This window comes from Marmota marmota, unplaced genomic scaffold, assembly GCF_001458135.2.
Source record: "Marmota marmota marmota unplaced genomic scaffold, marMar, whole genome shotgun sequence".
NCBI classification, from domain to species: Eukaryota; Metazoa; Chordata; class Mammalia; order Rodentia; family Sciuridae; genus Marmota; species Marmota marmota.
In genome coordinates, this window is record NW_025999927.1 from 408,185 (window position 1) to 432,376 (window position 24,192).

Consider the following 24,192-nt stretch of genomic DNA (forward strand, 5'->3'; position numbering starts at 1 on the left):
GCCACGTCTCCCTACCCAGGAGTGTGCAGGTGGACTGGTCACAGGTGCCTTGGGAGCTTGTCCCAGGGGCCATCCCAGCAGCCGTCCTGACTACAGGTGCCCTGACAGCAGGTGTGTCACAGATGTAGATCTGCCTGGCTGCCCACAGGCAAAATGGCTGTGGCTTCTGTGGTCCTTCCCAGATGCAGGTCCACAGCCTGGCATCAACATGCTCACATTTCAAGTTTCCATGTGCAGCACCTGGCTTCTTCTCAAAGTCACACCAGGTGTTTCTGAGTCCCCGGGGACATGTGGGCAAAGTCCACTTTTGTTCTTCAACTACAGCTGTGGAGGAAAGCCCATATGCCACTGAGGTTGAGCACAGTGCCCCCACCAAGCCCAGGACCCGGAAACCTGGGGAGAACCAGGGACCAGTCTGCTCGGAAAAGACCCTCCCTCTACCTTCCCTTCATCACGTGTGCCGAGGCTTTGGGACACACACGTTCACTCTGCTACAAACCTCTGAAGAAAAAGGAGGCATCACTGGAGAAAGACACACGATACCTTGACCATTCCTTCCATAGCATCAACAGCACCTGGGAATCTCCAGCAATACCTAGGAGAATCACTTCCTCCCAGCCTTTCACCCAGCCATAAAGACCTTCACAGGGCTTCCAGGGAAGGGGGGCTCCCTCAGATCCCAGCTGCCACCTGTCTCCTTTTCCAGTTCTGATCTGACTTTACCCCGTGAAAACAAGGATCTCCCTGGAGGAGGGTGTTACCCAGTCTTGCCGAAGGCCTTTGAAGGCCATCCCCACAGTCCAGAACACTGCTGCCAGCTTTGGAATGACAGTATAATTGTCACTGCTACTATATGCATAGGTTTCCCTGGCCTCTGGGTCAAGTTTCTGACATCATCAAGAACTATCACTGACCCAGTGACTTCTTCCTGACCCACTGGCAGTTTCTGGTAGGGAGGAAATTCAGACCTAAGGAAGGGAACAGTCCTCAGGGGACTGAGGACTTCTTTTTCCCTCCTCCGGGGATCATTGTCCTCTGAAAGGCCTTAATCAGAAGCAGACTGTTCTGCTTAGGAGCCTAAATGAAGCCCAGCAGAAAGCAGCAGAGGGTCTGGGCCACAGAGAAGAAGTATACACAGAATACTTTAGGTCACAAGGCTTGCCCCTCTGGGATTTGGAGGCAAGGTGAAATGTAGAGCCCACAGTGCTGGGGAGACGGAAGGTCTGTGGTCAGTTCCCGCGGAGGACAGAGCCAAACCGAGGAGGCAGATGTGTGCTGCCCTCACCGTGGACTAGGCCAGGTCTCTCCACGTTTCCACAGAATGGAAATTCTGAACTGGTGCGTGCGTGCGTGTGTGTGTGTGTGTGTGTGTTGTTGTTGTTGTTGTTGTTGTTTTTCCCGGAGTCCTAACTTGAATCGCACCTGCACCTGAGGGCCAGGTGGTGCCTCCCCTGAACGCACGTTCCCCCAGACCCCCCAAACGGGTGCGCAGAGTCAGTTCTTTCGGGAACTCTTGGCTTGCACGTCATGGTGCCCGGAGGCCTGCACGATCTGGCCAAGAGCTCTGCTTCCCGCGGGTTATCCTGCATCCAACTACCACATAAGGGAAGCTTGCTCGGGCTGAGAGCCGCGGGAGGCTGACCACATCCTGTGCTGCCGCGGCATCTGACACAAGAACCGCCCAGTGCAGGTGCCTGGGCTCCTCTTCCTCCACGTCCTTCCCGGCCTCTGGGACTCACGGCCTCTGCGCGATTCCCCCCGGCCGGCCGACCTCAGGCTCTGCAGCAGGCCTTGCCGCAGACACCAGCTGGGCGCCCACGTGCTCGGGCCGCCGCCCCAACAGCGCAGCACACCCTGCATCCTCCGCCCAGCTCCCTGGCTCCTCCGCGGGGCAGCCGTGCGCATGCGCGGAGCCGAGTCCGGCTGGGCCGCAGCGCGGTGGCCGGCGCTAGCTATAGGCACCCGCCCGGCCCCGCTGGTCGGTCCCCGCCTCGTTTTCTCTCCGGACCCCGACAGACCCCGGCTGAGCAGCGAGAGAGGCCAGGATGTCGCAGACCGCCATGTCCGAGACCTATGGTAGGGCCTTCCGCGGGGCGGGAGAGCAGGCTCGCGGGGTGTCCGGGTGTCCAGCCAGGCGGGTCTGGGTTCTTGAACGGTGGTGACGGACGGGGCAGGGGGCTGGGCCAGGTACGGATCTTGCGAAGGATCTCTGGGTGGCAGAGCCAGCCGGTGTCAGGGTGCCCTGCTCGGTCTGGGAGTGCATATGGCTGATGATGGCTGACTCAGGTTTCCTGCGTGCGCCCCGCTGCCACCCTTAGGTTTTCCTTACCGAATTTAATTCAGCGCAGGGTGTGGGAACCAGATTTGATTTCCACCGCTGGTGCCCAGTGAGGGCCGCAGGCTCAGGCCGCACCTGTTTCTGGGTGTCCTCTGACCGGGCAGATCCCTGTTCCTGGTTGGGAGTTCCCTTCTTTGCTTCTTTGCAGCAGGATTACAGTGAGGGAGCAGTGATTAACCAACCCATCTTTCTCCTGTGACCTCCGGCTTCATCCATCTCCCTCTCTCAGCCCTTTCTTGGTTGCTTTCTGGCTATTTATAACATGTCTCCTTTTGATGACCATGAGTACTTTGGAAGCAGAGCCCAGTCTGTTTAATCTTTGTTTCCCCTACAAACATGGATGTGCTAAGCAAATTTATTTTTGATAAATCAAAGCTTTTCCAATTTATATACTAAGTTGCTCCCACCCACTAGGTTTGAATAAAGGATCTGAACCTTGTATCAGAGTGGAGACCAGTCTGCCAACCCCTGATCACTCTTTCAGATGTGACAGCTGACAGTCCCAGAGGCTCAGGTGTGCAAATATGGACCTTAGGCCTGGTGGGTTTGCTCCCACCCTGGCAGGTGTCTCCTGTCCTCCACAGAGGTTTGTGGAGGAGGCATCGAACTTTGAGAATCCTGCAGCTTCGGGCTTCCTCAGGACCATGTTGTCAGGGCTCTGGACACTGCAGAAACAAACACCACAGACATCTGCTAGGTCTCACAGTGTACAGTCTAGTGGGGAAGAGTGTGGACGTCCAGCTGGACACCAACAGATGAATAACTTAAAGCCAGGCAAGAGTTCTGAAGAATGTAATCCCTGCAAGTACATGGCAAAGAGCACTGACCCAGAGGGTCAGGGCCATGGAGGTGTCAGCCCCACAGCCAGAGCCCAGGCAGCACAGGACCTCAGCCCAGACCTGCATGTATCTGAGCGCCATAGTCTGGGAGGGTGAGGGGCAGAGGGGCCTAGGGAGGGCTTGGACTTTGAGAGGGTGGGAAGCTGGAAGGGTGTCACGCTAGTGCTCAAGGGCACCTGGTCCTCTGCCAGCAACTGGCACTGCCCTGCTCCTGTGAGTGGGGCCTGACATCTGTCCCTAGAAGTTGAGAGAATCCTGCAGCCACTGGCTTCTTTAGGACTGTGTTGTTGGCTGTGGGTACCCCCCAGGTGGCTCCTGCCGTCTGGTTCTGTGGAGAGCCAGTCAGACCTGTCCACGCAGAGAACCTTCGTGTGCCATCTCACCTGTGCTCCTCTGAGCTTCTTGCTCCCTAGCCACACCCAGCTTCCGGGTCAGGAACACTGGGAGGGGCAGGTCACCCAGGAAGAGGGCTTGGAGTGTGGGGGGTTGTCATGAATCAGTGGGGAAAGAGCTTCTCACAGGAAGTGCTGCAGTCCTGACAATATGCTGGGCGTGCTGGGTATGGCAGGACCAAGGGGCCAGTGGGCTCAGTGAGAGACAGGGCCATTAGTGTGATTCCATGGCCCCTCCAAATGGATATTACTTCTCACTCCCTCTGGATTTAATCCTCTCCTCCAGTGGAGGAATTAAAGGAAACTAAAAAAAAGCTGGCATGGTGGTTGAAGTTGCCAACCTAAGGTCACCTTAAACCAAGGCCTTGACTGGCCCTTCAGGTATGGCTGTGTCTGCACGAAACTGTTCCTCGAAGTAAAGTCTCATGTCCCCTCCTCTCGAACGCTTGCCTCTTGCTGAAGGAGTGTCTGCCTGGCCTTTGAGTTCCTTGTACTCTGAGACCATCCTTTCCTGTGTAAGGGGGCTCTGGAAGCTCGATGGTCTGTGACCAAGAGGGGAGAGCCACTTTGGGATGTGCTGCCAAGGGGTCAGTTCCACCACTTCATTAGCATGTTCAGGCTATTACTGCACCTGCCATGGACGGTGGAGACCACATGTGCTAGCTCAGAGGCCCCTAGCCACGTGGACAGTGCTCTAGGTTGTGTAATATCATGACACAGAATCAAAGTGTCAAACAGAGGGGAATAGAGATGCTCAGTCCAAGTACCACTAATCTGAAACAAGGTTCTCCCAGATGTAAAGTCCACAACCTCTGAAGGCCCTGTGGAGTGTTGCTGGGCCTCCCCAAGGACCTGTGCCCCAGCGACCTGAGGCCTGGGGCTTGTACCCTGTCCCCAAGGAATTCCTGAAACCAGCAGTCATGTTCAGGACAGAGCTAAACATGTTGTTCAGGACACGTGGCAGGAGTGCCAGACAGTGTGATGGAAACTCAGGAATAGAGAACGCTAACAGACTGCCTGTAAGCAGATGTGCCTCTGTAGGAGGCCTGTTTGTGAGAGAGGACCGTGTGAGTTGCTGGTCCTAGGCTCGTTTTTATATTATTTTCTTAGAGTTTTCATTTTGTGCTTCCCTCTGAAAACAGTGCGGCATCGTGTATTTACCAAGTGATCAGGAGAATCACTGGACATTTGCTGTCAACCCTGTGTCCTTGTGGGACGCTGCGGGTTGGATCGTGTCCCAAAGTCATGTCTAGGTCCTGAACCCCGGAGTCTGTGAGTGTGACCTTATTTGGAAGCAGGCTGTTATGATGTAGGCATGAGGTGTCTCCCAAAAGCTCAGGTGTGGGACAATGCAAGAAAGCTAAGAGGGGAAGTGATTGAGTTTTAAGAGCCTTAACCTGATCAGTGCATTAATTCACTGGAGTGGATTAACTGGGTGGTAATTGTGGGCAGGAGGGGTATGGCTGGAGGAGGCGGTCCTTGGGCCTGTGCCTTTGGGGTTTATATATTGTCTGATGAGCAGAGCTCTCTGCTTCTTGATGGCCATGTCCTGAGCTGCCTTCCTCTTCCACACCCTTCCACCATGAGGTTCTGCCTCAGAACAAGGAGGCAGCCATTTACATGAGTGAGTCTGTAAACGTGAGCCAGATAAACTTCTCCTCCTCTGTTTGCTATTGTCAGGTCTTTGGTCACAGCAAGGAGAAAGATAAAAACACAGGTTCTCTGCAGACAGAGTTAAGATGAGGTCATACTGGAGTAGGGTGGGCTAATGCAGGGACTGCTGTCCTTGTGAGGTAAGGACACAGACTCACACAGAGAGGATGTGACATTCCGGTGGAGGCTGAGATTGAGTGACGGCCACAAGCCAAGGAGCCGATGTCAGCCAGCAGCCAGATGTAGAAGAGGCAAGGAAAGCCCTTCCCTGGCACCCTCAAAGGGAGCTCGACTGCCCTGACTCGATGTGAGACTCCCTGCCCCCAGAACTATAAGACAGCACCTCCTATGGTTTGAAGCCACCTGATGGGCAGCTTGTTGTGACCAGCCTGGGAAGCAAATCCACTGGCTTTGGCCATCAAACCCTGCTCTTGGCGAAGCCCAGACTTGATAAGGCAAGATGGAGTGAGGAGGGCACCCCAAGAAAGAGAAGTGGCAGGCTCAGAACCGCCTGGCTCCAAGAAGGTGCCAGGTAACTTGCACTAGGTGTCACCTGAATCACCACTGTCTTAGGTGCATAGATGTCAGGACCTGAACCCCAGAGTGTGTCAACAAAGGAGGCAGAAAAAACAAGGACATTTCTTCAGGTTGAATAAATTCATTATTGGAAAGTGCTTTTGCTTTTCTCCTTCACTGAAAACCAGCTGACTGCTGAGTCTTCCTGGATGCCCTTTACTATAGCTCAAGTCACCCCTGCCCCTGAAACGGCAATGGAAAGTTAATTCAGAGCAGTTTATTCAACTGGAAATGGAGAAAACAGGGCTTCCTGGAGTTCTCCTGGCAGCACCATGGGCAGATGTAGGAACTGCCCTGAGCTGCCGCCCGCTTCCTCAGGCCCACCCTCCAGCACCTCTGCTGGCCCTGCTCACGGGTCACAGGAGCTCCCCGGAGCTGGGGGTTTCTGGTCAGGTGGACTGGGAAGGGGCTTGATAAAATTTATTTGAGGCTCTTCTTAAGCCATGGCATCACAGGGAGATCATTGTGCTTTGAATAAGGGTCATCCCCAAAGCTCTTTGAGCTCCTTGGAGAATGGTTTCCTGCAGGCATGAGGGTGAACCTGCTTGTACTACAAATGGTGGCATTTTCGGTTGTTAGAACCATTTCCCTCTTTGGGCCACTTGGTGTAGAATCATCCAAGGTTAAATATTGTAGGGGTGCATTAGCTTGCTGGTGGAACATAGGCTGCACGTGGACTTGGGTTCCATCCCCAGCAAGCAAAAAAAAAAAAAAAATTACTCTTCTTTGATGAGTAATTAAATTACTCTTCTTTGGTGATCTTTGCTCTGTTTCTTTTCTTTCTTTCATTTTTTTTTTTTTGAGGGGACAGTACCGAGGATTGAACTCAGGTGCACTCCACCACTGAGCCACATACCCAGCCCTATTTTGTATTTTATTTAGAGACAGGGTCTCACTGAGTTACTTAGCACCTCACTTTTTTTGCTGAGGCTGGCTTTGAACTCGTGATCCTCCTGTCTCAGCCTCCCAAGTGCTGGGATTAAAGGCATGCGCTATCATGCCCAGCTGCTCTGAGTATTTCTTTGGATGAGAAGGCTCATGTGTCTGGAACTTCTTCTCTTAAACCTTCCTGTGGAGATGAGTCAGACTGATGTGATGGATTCCCAGTCTAACCCTCTGCCCGGAGGTCTGCAGCAAGAATTTGTAGAAAGCCTTTGACTCCTCAGTCCTAAGGTATTCATCTTAGTCCATGTTCTGTGGCTATAACCGAATCCCTGGGAATGGGTAATTTAAAAAAAAAGAAGAAGAAAAAGTTTATTTTTGCCAGGCAGGCATGATGATGCACACCTTTGATCCCAGCTACTCAAGAGGCTGAGGCTGGACAATCACAAATTCTAAGCCAGCCTCAGCAACTCAGCAAGACCCTCTCTCAAAGTAAAACATAGAAAGAGTTGGGGGACTTTGCTCAGTGGTAAAGCACCCCTGGGTCCAATCCCCAGTACCACAAACAATGAAGTTTTGAAGAGTTTTTTTTTTGACGGAGTCCTGGAGGCTGAGATGTTCCAGAGCGTGGCACTGGTGGTGGGAAGGAGGGTGCCTGGGCACGTGGGAAGGCCAGACAGGAGGGAAGCCTGGCTCTTAACACCTGCTCTGGCCAGTCCAGTCCTGCATGTCAGCCCTGACCCAGTCCTGTGAGGAAGCCCCATCCCAGAGAGCAGCATCAACCCAGCCTTGAGAGGCAATCCCAAGGCCTGTCCCCTCCTGAAGGCCCCCACTCTTAACAGCTTTCCATGGAGACAAAGCCCAGGTGTGATGGAAGTCAAGCCGTGTGAACACACAACTCTCCTACACACCCTGCGCCTGGCCACCTTCGATAGCCACAGTTGTTCCCTGTCCATGGTCAGTGAGGGCCAAGGGCAAGCAGAATGTCTGGGCACCACCCCCCCTTGTGGGGGGACAGCAGAGGCGAGTCTGAAGGCCAGCACACAGCACTGGACAAGAGCCACAGGGACACCGTGCCTGCTGTTCCTCTTCCTCTGAAACTCATTCCTGGCCTGAAGGTGGGTCTGTGGAGAGGGCTTTGGCCACCGAGCACAGGATGACAGTGGTGAACAGAAGGACCAACCTGTTGCTGTACGGCATTTCCGACGTTCTGAGAAGGAAGAGCAGTGTTCGGAAGACAGGATGTGGTCGGTGAAGTGCTGGTGAACCATGAGTGAGAGGGTGATACACTTTAGAGGGAGGCAGATCCTTTTCTTTTCAAATGTGAATTTTGAATCAGGCAGCAAAGCAACTGGGACCCTAAGACCAGGACGGGGAAGCTCTGTGTGCCTGCAGTCAGTGACAGCGCTCCTTCTTGCTCTCTTGCCTGCCTGCGCCAGGCTTTGGGGGAGTGCTGGTGCAGTGAGCACGAGCCCTGTGCCTGCACGACCCTCAGGCCCGTGTTGAGGCTCAGTCGACTTGGCTGGTGAGCAAAGCTTTTAGGATGAGACTGTGAGTCCTCAGAAGCTGGGGAGGCTCCTGGGACTTCTGTCCTGGTGCTTTAAACAGTCCTGAGCACTGCAAGCCTTCAGAGGACACTGAAGGGGCTCCATTTGCTTCCACCTGAGAGGTTACAGTGTATGAAACGAAAGGCCAGAATAAATAGAAGAGCTGCATTGACGGCATGATGTCCTTGTGTCCCTTGTGGAAGCCAAGTTACCTGGGGTATCCTCCACAGTTGGGGTACCTCTCAGGGCTGGGGCATCCTGCTGGAGACAGGGCACCCCTCGGGGCTGGGGTGTCCTTCTAGAGGCAGGGTACCCCTTGGGGTTGGGGCATCCTCCTGGAGACGGGAAACTCTTGGGGCTGGGGCATTCTGCTGGAGACAGGGCACCTCTTGGGGCTGGGGCATCCTGCTTGAGATGGGCACCCCTTGGGGCTGGGGTATCCTCCTGGAGTTGGGGCATTCTCCTGGAGCCAGAGCACCTCCAAAAGTTTGAAAACAAAGAGACCCAGTCCCCCTTAGAATCAAGCCTACAACCAGCTCAATGCCTCAAAGCACAGTTGCCCTGGACTCAGAGCTGTTGGGCCAGACTCTGCCCCTGAAGAGAAAGCCTGCTGGCCAAGTGGAAGCTGGTCAGCCATAGGTATGGCAGTCAAAGGCAGGCCACAAGAGTCCAGCCTGCTGGGACTATCAGAGCCCAGACCTGGCCTGAATCCCCAGGATGGACACACCCTGCTGTGGCCTGTGTCCAGGGTGGACCCCCAGCCTCACGCTATTCATGAAAGTCTTGTTGAATGAATCCTCTCACTCTAAGCCCAGACAAAAAATATTATGATTAAGGTTTTCTACTTAGTAGATGATGGATTATTATTCTGCAAGTGACAGAAAACCCAACTCAAAATACATGGGGTGGCCCAACATGGTGGGCACACATGTAATCCCATTAGCTCAGGAGCATGAGACCTGAGAATCCAGAGTTCAAAGCCAGCCTCAGCAATGATGAGGCGCTAAGCCACTCAAGTGAGACCCTGACTCTAAATAAAATACAAAATAGGGTTGGGATGTGGCTTAGTGGTCAAGTGCCCCTGAGCTCAATCCCAGTACCAAAAAATAAAAGGAAAGTGGCCATCCCTTTTTCTCCTGGCATACACCATCTTAGTGATGCAGTTGGTTCCCTACGAGCAATCCCTATCTGTTGCATGGCCTCAGCTCTCAGGTCCCATCTCCACCACCAGGCCTTCCCTCAAGGAGCATTGATGCACTGGAGCTGAGGGGTGGCCTCACCTGGCCTGCATTGAGGGACTGCACTGGGGAGCTTGCCCTCACACCGAGGGGAGGGGAGGCTGGCTGCACCCACAGGTGAGGAGAGAGACTGCGAGTGTGACCCTGATCCACCCTTGCTGTAGTGCATGGTACAGAGGTCCCTGGACATCTCAAACTGAGCTGAAATTCATCGCTGAATTCAGGGCAGACTAGAGGTGGGAGCAGGACCCAAGGTAAAACAAGCCTTGGACATACACCAGGGTACTGTCACAGACCCAATGGCCTCCGGAATGAAAATGCTGTGACTTCAGCAGGGCGAGCTCTGGCCACTGTGAGGATGCACATGCTCTGTATGCACCTGCATCCAGAGCTCACCTGAGAACCCGAAGGTCGTCCCAACAGCTTGAAGAGGTGGGACGATGGCCAGGCACCATCTCTGCCTGCAGAGATTGTTGCCAGCACACAAGACGGGCACCTAGAAGAGGATGTGTCCACCTTCACCAGGTCCTGATACTGCAAAGAGCCCAGCTACAACCTCCAGTGCGGACCTTAGTTCTCCACTCTCTGTGGCTCTGATTGGGGCACTCCTCCCACACTTCACAGAGTGCTGGCTGCTGGTCCTCCCATAAATCCAGTGGTCCTGCCTGAGGGTGACTGTTCTCGGGCCTCCATCTTCTCTTCTGGGTGGTTTTCCATGTAGTCAGGGAGTTGTATTTAAAGATATTACTGCATCAGCAGGCAGCAATGAGAGATGGCCATTTCCATGCTGGGCAGCTGGGCTCACTGCTGAGCCTCTTGCTTTTGCACCATCCCTGGTGCCCGTGGTCTCAGGGAACGAGTCAGCAGGGTCACAGGCCCAAGAACCCAGCATCTCTGGGTTCTCTGCTACAAGTTGGAATCGACAGATGCCCTGATTCCACTCTGCACCATGCCACATGGGCACAGTGCCCAGCACCATGGGAGCCCACTGCCTCCAGTGCCCTCTGCAGGATCCTCGCACAGCTCCAGGCCTCTCCGGAGCCAGCCTTCCTGCAGCAAGCACCAGACTCTGTTCTGAAGCAAGTGTCCTCCATGTTATGCGCCCAGCCAGTTCTTCCACTGCTGTTTCCTGATGACCTTGGGCCAGTGCTCATTCAGCAAGGTCGGCTGCCTTGCACCTCTCTCTGTCCCCAACCCCTGACTGAGATGGTGCCTGCAGTGTCTATGCAGAGAGCTGGTCAGCATCTCTTGGTTCCTCCAGGTCACCTCCAGTCACCTTCTCTCCTGCCTCTTCTCCCCTGGCTGCTCCCTGGGCACCTTCTGTTCTATTCTTATTGCGTCCACTATGTGTGGCTGTGTCACTCAGCTCTGCATCACTGTGACCAAAATACCCAACCAGAACAACTCAGAGGAGAAAAAATTCATTTTGAGCTCAGAGCTTCAGAGGTCTCAGTCTGTAGACAGCGACTCCATCACTCTGGGCCCAGGTGAGACAGAGCATCTGGCTGAAGGGCCTGGTAGAGGACGATGTGCAGCTCGTGGTGGCCAGGAAACAGAGAGAGGAGGAGAGCCAGAGGACAAGGATAATCCGCAAGGCACCCCTAGAGACCTGCCTACAGGGACCACTGGGTACAGTAGTCCTCTCAAATTATTAATCCACAAGGTGGATTAATCCACTGATTAGGTCACAGCTACCATGACCTGATCATTTCACCTCTGAGCACTCCTGCATTAACACAGGAGCCTTCAGGGACACCTCCCCTCCAAGCCCCCCTGGCTTCAGTTGGATAGCTGCAGGCTCCTCTTTGGGTAGTGAGTTGCCCTCTCTCTGCGTGTGCCCTGTGAGCTCTGCCCCTTGCCTCCCTCTGACCTCACCTAAGAGAGCAGCTAGGAAGGCGGAGCCATCTCATCCACTGTGACTTGATTTTCCTGAGGACTCAGGACCGTGTCTGGCCGTCCCATGCACATGCCCCATCTGCCTGGCCTGGGAAGTGGTGGAGGGGCCTTGGAGGGACATCACCTGTGCCTCTGCCTGGCCTGTGCTCTCCGCAGGCCTGACCTGCATGTCCGCCCAGGATGGCTGACCTCTGCCTGTGCCTGTTTTGCCCACGGTTCTGCATTTCTCGTGTGAACATTCACCGTGCGTGGCAGGACGTCTGCTTCAGGTGTGTTTCAGGGCATGGTCTTTCCCTGCCTTCCAGCGCCACCTGTTCTGAGGAAACCCTCCACAGGTAAACCTGAAGACCGTGGGTCAGGAGAGGAAGTCTGCAATTGGGTTTTGAGCCCTCAGTTCTCATAAACACACGGCCTCTGTTATAATGGATGGACGGTAAGAGCCCTCCCTAGCCGTCGTGCCACCTGGGTTCCCTTTGGTTACTGGGCTCTCTGAGCTGCTGAGCACCAGGAGAAAAACCAGGGCTCCCGAGGCAGTCGCCTACCTACCTGCAGCCTACAGTATGCGTCCATCCAGAGTGACCCGTGGGTCCAGATCACTGGGCACTGACCACAATGCCTCACTAGATGTGGATTCCTTTTTCTGTTTCTATTTTTGTTTTATTTTTTTTAGTTACAGATGGACACAATATCTTTATTTTGTTTATTTATTTTTATGTGGTGTGGTGGATCAAACCCAGTGCCTCACATGTGTGAGGCAAGTGTTCTGCCGCTGAGCCACAGCCACAGCCCCTAGAGGTGGATTCTGGAGGCTCACCCATGTGACCAAACGCCTGCGTCTAAGGCAGGTGGGGACTGAGGACAGCCTGGCTGTGCCTCTGCTCCTCTGGGGCCACGCTCTTCCAAAGCATCTTGGTGCTGCTCCCAGGGCAGGCCAGGAGCCTGAGAGTGGCACCCACTCTGTCTGCTGACGCGCTTCCTATGCCGAGGCCTCTGCAGGCTCACATTTCTAAGGAGGCTCACAGGGTCTTGGGCCCCTCCACAGGGATTTCCCCAGAGAGAACACCTTTCAGGGCCAAGGCAGCCTCGTGGCTGGCAGGACCCTTACCCCCAGGAAGCCAGCTCCTCTTGCCTTCCTGCCCCACCCACCCTGGCAGCCTCTACCCTGCTCTGTTACTGTATCTTGCTATTTCGAAACTATTAGGAGTGGATGCTCATGGTTGTGATTCCTGGCTCTACAGTCCCTGGGGACCTGCCAGACCTGGGCTGGGAGTCCAAATGCAACCTAGCACCCCCTGCAGACTACCTGGCTGTTCCCAGTTGAGGCTTTAAGGATGAAACGTCCACCTGCCGGGTCTGTGAACCCACCTTGGTTTGGCTGGGTCTGATGCCTAGGAGTACAGCAGTAATGGCAGGGTTGCCTGCTGCCCTTTCCCTCTGTCAGTGGCCTTGTTAGTGGATTGCTAATAGCAATGTCCCTGAACACAGGTGGCAGGGCCAGGCCAGGCCAGTGCCAGCGGCTCTTAGTCTAATTGGGGAAGGGGCACCAGGGTCAGGGAGTGCTTGGCCCCACCTGGGGAGGAGGCAGGAGGCAGGAGGCAGGAGGCACAACAGGCCCAAAGGACGTGGTGTGGGGTGGCACTGGCAGGCCAGGGTCAGTGCAGACATGCAGAGCTGGAGAGGGGCTCGGTGCAGTGCCATTCCCAGGCTGAGCAAGAGAAAAGATCCTCAACAAAGAGACAGCAAGGCAAGGCCTCCAGAGCCACACAGACTCCTGTGCTGCTCCATGGTGACCAGCACAGTCCATCCTGGAGCCCCCTGGTCCCCACTACATGGACGTGATGTCCCAGGGGGTGTAGGACTGTGGGTGAAGAGGACATGTGGGCTTTCTCCACCCTGAGTCAGGGATTGCCCATAGGATGTGCCCATTGAACTTGGCCTGAGTTGTCCCTCCCTCGAGTCACCAGGGAAGAGGACACCTAGGCCGCAGGTGGGCCTGCCTGTTCCTCCCAAGAACCCTGGAAGCTCCCAAGTCTCCAGGCTCATGCTTTTGTAAGGGCACACTTGGGACTTCTGGGCTTTGCTGCTCAGAACTGAGTGCGCACACGCCTTTGAACAGAGGCTAGCAGGGACATGCTTTGCTCACTTGGTTCTCAACTTCAGGCTTCAAAAGAAGTGGTTCAGAGTGCACTGATGAGCAGAGCCCTGAGGGGCACCAGGAGGCGTGGATGGTGCCAGGGCCAAGGCCAGCCAGCATGTACCACCTTCCAGCACCCCTGCTTCTGTCCTCTGTCCCATTAAACAGATAGGACCTCAACGAGCGTGGCAGTCTAGAAATAAGCGCGCGGCCTCCACTTTCAAGTTGCTTTTCACAGTCTCCCTCTGTCTTGCAGATTTTTTATTTAAGTTCCTGGTGATTGGAAATGCGGGGACTGGCAAATCTTGCTTACTTCATCAGTTTATTGAAAAAAAATGTAAGTAACGTCCCCAGGCCATGGTCAGGAGAGGATGCCTTTGTGCTCAGAGGTGCAAGCTTTAAAGGGCTTGGAGAGAAAGCTCTAGGGCCTCTGAGAACAGGGTGGTGTGCATTTCACCTAAAGCTGTGAGGTGAATAGGGCGGAGGGGACTTGCCTCCCGCAGCCCCTGACCTCAGTGTTGCTGACCAGATGGGGTGACCTCTTTCCCTAAAGGTCTAAAATGAAATGCTTTGTTTTTGCTTCTCCTTTTCAGTCAAAGATGACTCAAATCATACAATAGGAGTGGAATTTGGCTCAAAAATAATAAATGTTGGTGGTAAATACGTCAAGTTACAGATATGGGACACAGCGGGACAAGAACGATTCAGGTAGCTTTTCCTCTGATTTAATAAAGTCTTGGAAACTCGGGTGAAATGATCATGTTCTCTCCACGTACAGGCTCTTGCCCCATGTCCTCCCCTGCACTGCCTCCAGCTCTGCCTCTGGAAGCTCCCGCTGAAGGGGCTAGAGCCCAGAGGTCGAGGAGCCTCTAACTCGGCCAGCTCACTGCCGCAGGTCATGGCTGGAGCCATGTTTAGATGGGAATCTCAGCAAAGCCAGAGCACGTCCGCCTGTTGTTCCCTTCCTAGGTGGGGTTTTGAAAAGCTGCTTGGGGCTCTGCTCTGTTACACATGCAGGCCCAAGGTTGTGGCTAGATGCCTGCAGGGTGGGTGCTTGGCGGGCTGTCAAGAACCCGGGTGCAGGACTTGGGCCACGCTTGGTTGGGTTCCTACAGGTACACCAGATCAGAGCACACACTCAGTGTTGAGATTCAGGAAATAAAACTCACTCCACTACAAACCTTTAGCTTTTCATTAAGGTTGGTACATACTGTGCGTTAGTAATATTCAGAAATACCACAGTGTCCCCGCCATCACTGCTCCTGGATACCCTGGCTGAATGGTGGTCCCACCTGATGCAGCCTCCACCCCAGAGCCCCCAGGACATGAATGACCAGGAGTGCCTCTCAAGCAGGTAGGAAAGAGGCTGCTCTTCTGTGTGGCAGCCCCTCCTGGGAGTCCCAGAGAAGGCGGGGCTTGGAGACACCAGCTTCCAGACCCTGGAGAGATGCAGCCTCTGGGGTGAGAGTCTGAGGCTCTGCCTGGCAGGGCCGGCCCACTGCAGGAGAGCCCTGGCCTCCCCCTGTTTCCCCGCTGACTACTGGCAGCCAGCTGTGCTAGTACCAGGCCAAGAAAGGGTGACTGCAGGAAAATGGACAGGTTCGAGGGGTGTCGAGGCCCAGCACTGGCTTCCTGGTACAGCAGCCCCAGGCCCTCCAGGGATCAGAGTAAGGTTGGCAAGTCCTCCCCAGCCCTCTCCATCCCTGGCTCCTAACAGAAATGACCCGACAGAAGAAACGACCACTGAACACAGTACCAATGGTCAAAGAGCCCAAACAAAGAACATCAGCCGGGACTTTCTGGGAGAAGGGGGAGTCCCCAGAAATAAGAACAAAGAGTGCTGAACACATGTGAAGAGTGCCCTCGGGAGGTGTCCCTGAGTGGCCAGCCTCCCAGACAGTGAGGCAGCAGGGGTAGGGCAGAGTCAAGCCAGCCTCAGCGAAGGCCCAGGGCAGACTGCTCCAGGAGAGAGCCAGAGCCGCAGGAGAGCAACCACAGTCCAGGTCGCCAGCCCACTCCACAGCAGGGGATGGTGGGGAGGTCCAGAGCAGGGCAGGCTGAGGAGGGAACTCCCCAGAGCCAAGAGGAGAGTTGAAAGGGTCGGAAGTCAGAGCCGCACTGGGCCAAGTGCAGCACTGGGAGCTCCAAGGTGCTGAGGACCCAGTGAGATGAAGGTGAAAGCTGGCTGTGCAGTCAGAGGCCCAGGGTCCCTTCCCCAGCACCAGGGCGGGGTGGATGCCTTCAGAACTCAGAGGGGAAAGTTTCCAACCTAAAACCCTCACACAGCACAACTGGCAGGTCAGTGCGGGAGCAAGATGGTGGCCAGAAGGTGTGAGGAGGGGCAGAGGCCACTTCCCATGGCAAAGCCCAGGGACCCCAACCTGAGGAAGGCCCAGATGGTTGGCACACGCTGCCACCCAACATGAGACTACTGAGGCAGGAAGCACCAGCCCCAAGCATAAACCACTTCAGAGGCACTTTATAGAAATGAGCAGCAAATACCAGAAGAAAGAACCCTGAGACTCACAAGCCTGGGAGTTTGTGATCATCTCTTCTGTGGCCAGAGGAGTGTCCACTCACAGCTATGTCCTTTAACCACTTAACCAACTGTAAAAAAGGAAACCAAGTCCCAGGAGATTAGATCAGGGGGGTGACTGGACCCAGGCTGGGAGAGGCTGCTTCCCAGGCCCGCACTACCCCTGAGGGGGCAGGCACCCTGCCCCCCTGCCATCCACGCAGCTGTGCTGCTCTGGGGAAGACACCCTGCCCATCCCAGCCTGACATCCTCCCATTGATTGCATGACATGATTCCCGGAGGATGACACATGTGTTCACACCTCCAGAGTCGTGCTCTTTGACACCAGGCCTGTCTCTTTTGGGGTTCACAAAGCAAGCCCGAGGGTCTGGGGAGGTGGTGCTGGGCAGTGGAGGGTCTTAGTGGTTGAGTTAGAGCTGCTGTTGTCCTTTCAGGTCTGTGACAAGGAGCTATTACAGAGGTGCAGCTGGTGCGCTCCTCGTCTATGATATCACCAGGTAATGCCAGCTCCCCTGAGGCGGGCATTGGTGCCCTATGTCCCCGGGGCTGGCCTTGGCCAGATGCCCAAGGACAGGTGCTTTGTGGGGTCTTGGAGGTCTTTGAGAAACATTGGGAGGCTTCTGTAGATGAAGCCCCTGGTGCCGGATGCTCTCCTGCAGACCCACAGAGCTCTCCATTAGCATTATCAGAAGTGACCCAGGGAGGTGGGGACACAGCTCTGGCTCAGGCTGCTTGTGTCCTGGCCCAGCTGCCCTATGTGTGACCTCACAGGCCAAGACTTGGCTTCCTGGGTTCCTTGCCTGTAGGTGCGTGTGATGGGGACCACATGGTCCTCACAAGGCTGTCGGAGGGTTTGATCGGTTTACGACACAAACAGGGTAACCCTTGGACACATGTGGCAATTCCATTGAGACACAGATTAAAAATTCATTTCCCTGGTTGCACTGGCCACATTTCAAGTGCTGATGTGTCTGTGGCATCAGACAGCACAACATATAGAGGGCACCTGTCCTTGCGGAAATCCCATGCACCATGCTGATCCCGGGATTCAGGCCTAGCTCAGACTCAGGGTGCAGAGGCCACCTGCGAGCGTCCTTCTGAGTAGGAACCTGTCCAGGGATGGAGTGTCACATGGCTGCCCCTCTCTGGCCTCCGAGGCGTGAGGGCATCAGGCTGCAGATGCACCTGCCCTTAGCTGTAGGAGGGGAGAAAGTGGGTCTAAGTGGGCCCTGAGTGGACGGCCTGGCCACGGCCTGCCTGCAGGGGCTGTGGGGTGGTGCTGTGCATCTAGGGCTCCTGAGGGCAGAGGAGGGGGTAGCAGTTGTTCCTACACAGTCTCTAGCAGAATCCACCTGCTGGACTCCCAGGAGCAGAGCGCAGCACAGGCAGGACGGTTGATGGAGGGGTGCCCAGCTGCCCAGCGGTCAGGCACCAGGCTCTCGCACCCTCTGTGCTTCTGAAGAGTCAGGGCTCCTCCTCCTGAGCCCTGGTAGCTTGGGTACATTCAGGTTCCCCAGGGGACCCTAAGGCCGTTACCCGGCATATTGCTGAGCAGTGGAGTAGGACGAGCGGCTGGAAAGATTGCTGGTCTTATAAAATACATGTACCATTTTCACAATCTTGTGTCATGCAGCCGAGAAACCTACAATGCGCTTACTAATTGGTTAACAGATGCCAGAATGCTGGCGAGTCAGAGCATCGTGATCCTCCTCTGCGGGAACAAGAAGGACCTGGACACTGACCGGGAAGTCACCTTCCTAGAGGCCTCCAGGTTCGCGCAAGAGAATGGCAAGTCTCTTCCCCCCCGTGGTTCTCGGTGTGGACATGGGTGCCATGCTGGTACTCTGCAGGAGGGTCAAGGTTAGGCTGCGTTTGGGAAAGCAGAACTCCCACGGGGGTGTGAGCTCAGTCAGCGTGGTCATGCAGCGCACCCTGCCCCAGAGCCCAGGGCCCCAGAGCCACCACGCTGATGGAAGCACCTGTAACACTTTGCAAAGTGTCTTCCGCCCTGGGCTCAGAGTCAGCACTCTAACTTGTGTCTTTGTGCATGGAAAGGAAGCCTCAGACCCACTTCTGGCCAACTGGCTGTGCTTCCCGTAGACCATCAGAGCCACTTGGTACAGATGGCTTTGACACCTCTGAACTGCCAGATAGGACACACAAGACCACCACATAGCACAGGTGGCTGCTCATGGGTAACAGGATGGAGCAAATGCAGACGTTTTAGGTAACTTGAACTGTGAGTGCCAATCAACAACTAGAATATCCTAAAATCAGGTTTGCTTGGTCTCTAGGCCCCAAACAGTGTTCCTGCAGCTCTGCGGGTTTTTTGCTAAGAAAGTAAATGTCAGAGACGCACGTAAGCCATAGCGAAGGAGCAGTATCCTGTGCCGGGAGGAAGCAGAGGGGGCCTTCACCTCAGGGGCAGGAACACACCTCCTGCTGGGCTCTGGGTGGCTCTGGGGGTGGGGCCACAGTGCACACTGTGGCCCCTCGCAGTGTAGTCCCCTAGCGGGCAGATACTTGCAGGTCCTGTTCCTGGTGAAACAGGTTATTTGGAGAAGGACATTGAGGTTTCCCGTGCACTGGGGGTAGGGACCGTTCCTGCCTCCTTCTTGATTGTCATTGGCACAGGGAGCCTGTTTACAGTTTCATCCATCTCCCCAACGGGTCAGGACCAGCCAAGACAATAGCTAATGTTTGAAAAACATTAGACACCTCCAACATTTTTCAGTTTTGATTTTGTGTTTATGTGTTTGGGGGTCTTCTGTGGAGCTGGGGATTAGATCGAAGGCCTTGCACGTGCTGGGCAAGCACTCTAGAGCCTGGTCACATCCCCAGCAGACCCCAAATCTTTTTTTTTTTTTTTTGAGATGGGGTCTTACTAATCCTGTTAACATTTTATTAAAGCATGTTGACATATATTGATTTTATTTTTTCAGAAATAGATGGCTATAGGTCATGAATTGGGCCTTCCTGACATTCTGAGAACACTAAGCAGCCTGTTAGAGATTGACAAATGCGATCACCGTCTAAATACACCGTGTCTTGTTTGACATCACTTTCAGAGCTAATGTTCCTGGAGACAAGTGCACTGACTGGGGAGAACGTGGAAGAGGCATTTGTGCAGTGTGCACGAAAAATACTCAACAGAATCGAGTTAGGTAAAGCGCCCTTGGCAGGCATGGCCCTCCTACTTGCTCTTCCTGCTGGCTCTGCAAGGTCCCCTTCTTGCGTGGTGACTGGGCAGAGCAGATTCTCTCTGTACCCACTGAATTAAAATCTCCACTTAGGGTCCAAAGGGCCCATGGCAGAGATGCAAGCCCCAGGCCCAAGGGTGGTGGGCCTGCCTGACCCCAGGGCAGCATCTCCAAGGTCTCTTCAACAGCTTGCTCGTTCTCTCATGGCGTTGGGGCTACAGGATGCTGTGGGAATGGCAGACACTTATATAGTCACTCCAGGCCCAATGCAGGCAGGGACAAAGTCCTCTGTCAGACTGGGTTCTTACTGTCACCAGATGATGCCAGGGCAGTAGGAAGGAAGTCGAGATCACCCAGGCAGGCTTCCAAGCAGATGCCGAGTGGGGCGTGTGCAGCTATAGGGCAGCAGTAAGCCCAGGGACATGAGGGAGGGAGGCAGGGGCAGAGAAGCCAGGAGGCAGGACTGGCCTGCAATCCTTGTGAGGCCAGGAGCTGCCTCTCAAAACTCAGGGATTCCAGCCTGGCTGTGCAGCAGCCACCCGGAGTGCTGCAGAAGCCCTTACCCTGGCCATGTCTGGAGCTGCTGGACCAGGGCTAGAGCTGTCCTGAGACTGACATCCACCCAGGAGGAGAAGCTTTGTGGGAGGACAGGCAGGGTGCCATCAGGGTGACTGAGGTGATCACACAGGGGCTCCGGGAGGACAGCTGGAGGAGAGACAGCACTCAGGGACCATCCAAGCACAGGACAGTTGGCAAGCTCGAGCCAGGATGGAAGCAAGGAAGGGAGATGAGCCCAGACATAGTGGCAACAGCACCAATGGGCTAGTGGACGGTGTCACCAAGAATGTGTCAGTGCCCCTGGGCAGGGGAACCTCAGAGGTGGGATCTTCTCTTCAGTGTCAGGAGGCCCAAACAAAACTGAGCAATGGCAGCACAGGTTTAGTCCATGGCCAAAGTGTGGAGCAAGGGACCCCAGCCCAGTCATCTCCTCAGCCAAGTGGAAGAACAGACGCAGGATGGGGACAGTGGGAAGCTCAGCCTAAGCCATCTTCTCAGCCCAGGTGGAGGTGCAGATGTGGGATGGGGACACGCATGTGAGCTACACTGCCCCATGTACATCACCTTGCACATCGTGCACACACAGGGACACGTGTGTGAGCTACACTACTCCATGTGCATCATCTTGTACATCATGCATGCACATGGACAAGCATGTAAGCTGCACTGCTCCATGTACATCACCATGCACATCGTGCACATACAGAGACACACGTGTGAGCTGCACTGCTCCATGTACATCACCATGCACATAGTTCACACATTGGGACACACCTGTGAGCTGCACTGCTCCATGTACATCACCATGCACATAGTGCACACACTGGGACACACCTGTGAGCTGCACTGCTCCATGTACATCACTATGCACATCGTGCACACATATGGACAAGCGTGTGAGCTGCATTGCTGCTTGTACATCACCTTGCACATCATGTACACACAGGGACACACATGTGAGCTGCACTGCTCCTTGTACATCACCTTGCACATCATGTGCACAGAGACACACGTGTGAGCTACACTGCCCCATGTACATCACCATGCACATCGTGCACACACAGGGACACATATGTGAGCTGCACTGCTCCATGTACATCACCTTGCACATTGTGTGCACAGGGACATGCATGTGAGCTGCACTGTTCCATGTACATCACCTTGCACATTGTGTGCACAGGGACACATGTGTGAGCTGCACTGCTCCATGTACATCACCATGCACATCATGCATGCAAAGGGACACACGTGTGAGCTGCACTGCTCCATGTACATCACCTTGCACATTGTGCACACAGAGACACACGTGTGAGCTGCACTGCTCCTTATACATCACCTTGCACATCGTGCACACACAGGGACACACATGTGAGCTGCACCGCTCCAAGTAAACATCGTGCATGCACAGGGACACACATGTGAGCTGCCCTGCTCCACGTGCACATCATGCACACACAGGGACAGGCGTGTCAGATGCACTGATCCACATGCATCACCAAGATCTGTGGTACCAGCCTATTTTAGAGGTTTGGTCATGCCAGTACCTGCTATTCATGAGCTCTTGCACACTGGTCTGAAAGCACCAAGAGTGTGTGATTCCAGTCTCGTGCAACGTGCTGTTTAGGCAGGGGCTGTGGCACCTCCTGTCAGAAGGTGCCTCACTATGCTGTGTCCTGGGGTGTTATATTATCTGAGTTGGGTTTTTGCCAGTTTAAAAGTAGACAGTGGCATCTTAGTAATTCAGTTTTAAATTGACTTTATTTTGCATACATAATATATCCATGTAATTCCAAATTCAGGTGGTACAAGAGTACAAGCAGAAGGGGTCTTCCACACTACCTCTACTATTCCCTGACATGGGGGCATGGGGCAGCCACTTTGTTCCCAGTCCTCTGTGTCCTGGAGGTGGTTAATGCATATGCGTGCTAACATACACGTTTTTCCTCTTTCCTGGAAAGGGGGCACATGTTCATGGTGTTCCACACTTTTTTCTTTTTTTTTAAAAAACACCATTTCTAGTTCCCTATACGCATGAACTTACAATCAATCTAGTTGATTTTGATTGTCATCAAAATACTTCACTTTACAATTCTATTTTTTTTAAGAGAGAGAGAGAATTTTAATATTTATTTTTTAGTTTTCGGCGGACACAACATCTTTGTTTGTATGTGGTGCTGAGGATCGAACCCGGGCCGCACGCATGCCAGGCGAGCGCGCTACCGCTTGAGCCACATCCCCAGCCCTGTTGCACACTTTTTTCACATAATTTGGGGATCATGGGATAACAACAATGCTTTTTAAAGAGATGTGCTTGTCCCATAGGTGAGCTGGACCCAGAAAGGATGGGCTCAGGCATCCAGTACGGAGACGCCGCCCTAAGACAGCTACGGTCCCCACGCCGCACTCAGGCCACGAGTGTGCAGGAGTGTGGCTGTTAGAGCCGTTACACAGGTGGGTGTGCCAGCTCCCTGAGCCCCCTGCCGCCTGCAACAGGAGGGCCGCAGAGCTTCAGTAGGAAAGGAGGCACCGCGTTAGCCACAGTCCGTGCTCAGAAGCTCCCAGGCCCTTCAGAGGACGGCAGGGCACATGGGGACGGGAGTGGCCGAAGCCCACCCACCCTGGTGCCTGTGGAGGCACTCCTTGGTTTCTCGCATCTCCACGTGGCACCTGTGGCTCCAGCCCAAGGCCTGCTCATAAAGCAGCGTGTCGCCACCGACTTCAAAGCTCCTTCTCTGGCCACTGCCATGGTCAGCTCTGCCCAGTGGACATAATGTTAGTCAAGAGGAAGTGTACCTAGTTCCTCCAGCACCCAGCAGATGTATTTCTGTATTTGTAGGTGTGCCTGTTCCCAATGGCTCTGTTTTTCAAGTGTCTGCGTGGTGTTGGGACAGTGGCTGGAGCTTGGAGAATCTGCAGCTTTTCCACCTCTTCTCTGCGCAGAAGTAGATTCTTATGGGGACGCTACTCCAGCTGGCGGAGGCAGCCCAGGAGCCACGTAATAAACCTGATGTGAGGGACGACACCGGCTGATGTGTACGCGCATGTGACTTTCCTGTTCCACTTCCCCCGCCTTGTCCGAGAGCACACACGCTATGCCGTGTGGGCCCCGTCCATCTCCCCAGCATGTTCCTTGAGTGTGATAGGATAGGAATGGTGCTCTAAATGCAGTTGGATATTTCTTTAACCACAGGCACAGAGATTCATGTTGGTGTACTTGTGACCAACGTGCAAGGGCCCTGGCACCGGCACCCAGGGTCCCACTTATTCAGCCGCACTTACCACACTCCACCGTACACGCCCCACACTTGAGATGCTGGAGCAGTCGCCCTTCACCAGCGACCCGAAATGAAATAAAAACTGGTGTTTGGTGAACTGGCACTGTCCTGCTCCATGGGCTTCAGGGCTTCTCCCTGAGGCCAGGCCAGGGGCTGTGTCCCACCCAGCAGACAAAACCTGCCACTCTCCCTGCTGTCCCTTGCTGGTCAGTCTGGTCTTCCTGCTAGGAAGACCACTGGAGTCCAGCCTCAGGACACCCTGCCTCTACCTCAAATCTTTTGTGTTGTGTTCTGTTTTGGTTTTTTACTTCCTTTATACTGAAGCCCAGGGTGCTCTACCACTGAGCTACATCCCAGCCTTTCTTATTTTGAGACAGTTTCCCAGGCTCACCTTAAACTTTAAATCCTCCTGCCTCAGCCTCCCAAGTAGCTGGGATTACAGACGTGCACCACTATGCCCAGCCTCATCCTCATTATTTACTTTTTTTTTTTTTAATATATTTTGGTACCAGAGATTGAACTCAGGGGCACTTGACCACTAAGCCACATCCCCAGCCCTTTTTTGGTATTTTATTTAAGACAGGGCCTCACTGAGTTGCTTAGGGCCTTGCTAAGTTGCTGAGCTGGCTTTGAAATTGTGATCCTCCTGCCTCAGCCACCCAAGTCACTGGGATTACAGGTGTGCTCCACTGAGCCCAGCTATTTATTTTTAATTATTGTATTTATCTGCCTATTTAGCAATACTGAGGACCGAACCCAGGGCACTCCATCACTGAGCCTCATCCCCAGCCCTTATTTTTATTGAGATAGGATCTGCTAAGTTAATGAGGCTCATCTTGAACTTTTGCCCTCCTACTTGGCCACCTGAGTCAATGGGCCATTGATGTGCCCCCTCCCACCTGCATGTTGTGTTCCTTTTCTAGAGACCCACAGACTCTAGTTCATGTCATAAGGGTCATACTTATTAAGAAAGCCTTCTGAATCTTTGCTGGTGGCTTGATGTATGCTGTGGTTACCAGGCTGGCCTGGATTTGATCCAGCAAGGCCTAGCGGGTGTGAGGCGGGGACACCTATTATGTTACAGAGACTGTCCTCATTCTTAAAAATACCAATGCAAAAAATAGATAA

General features: G+C 54.1%; 1 protein-coding gene across 4 annotated transcripts; it reads left to right on the plus strand.

Moving 5' to 3' along the window:
• Positions 1 to 1,569: 1,569 nt before the first annotated feature.
• Positions 1,570 to 23,161, plus strand: Rab4a (RAB4A, member RAS oncogene family). 4 transcript variants are annotated; one of them, XM_015504306.2, is made up of 9 exons: positions 1,733 to 2,076; positions 11,518 to 11,630; positions 13,752 to 13,832; positions 14,089 to 14,203; positions 16,466 to 16,528; positions 17,703 to 17,819; positions 19,100 to 19,195; positions 22,112 to 22,240; positions 22,626 to 23,161. In XM_015504306.2, the coding sequence occupies exons 5-8, from the start codon at positions 16,516 to 16,518 to the stop codon at positions 22,225 to 22,227; spliced, it is 342 nt and encodes a 113-aa protein (XP_015359792.1). In that variant the 5' UTR covers positions 1,733 to 2,076; positions 11,518 to 11,630; positions 13,752 to 13,832; positions 14,089 to 14,203; positions 16,466 to 16,515; the 3' UTR covers positions 22,228 to 22,240; positions 22,626 to 23,161. The 4 variants fall into 4 exon arrangements, with proteins under 4 accessions (XP_048656310.1, XP_015359791.1, XP_015359792.1 ...); XM_015504305.2 differs by lacking the exon at positions 11,518 to 11,630 and having other exon boundaries at positions 1,732 to 2,076; positions 17,665 to 17,819; XM_048800352.1 differs by lacking the exons at positions 1,733 to 2,076; positions 11,518 to 11,630 and adding an exon at positions 11,676 to 11,794 and having other exon boundaries at positions 17,665 to 17,819.
• The last annotated feature ends 1,031 nt before the right edge of the window (positions 23,162 to 24,192 follow it).

Bases quoted from the DNA above. Each gene is read 5' to 3' on its own strand.
- Rab4a (XM_015504305.2), top strand. From the start codon at position 2,046: ATGTCGCAGACCGCCATGTCCGAGACCTATG. The intron at 2,077-13,751 runs GTAGGGCCTTCC...TCTGTCTTGCAG, and splicing joins CGCCATGTCCGAGACCTATG to ATTTTTTATTTAAGTTCCTG. The intron at 19,196-22,111 runs GTAAAGCGCCCT...CTTGTCCCATAG, and splicing joins ACTCAACAGAATCGAGTTAG to GTGAGCTGGACCCAGAAAGG.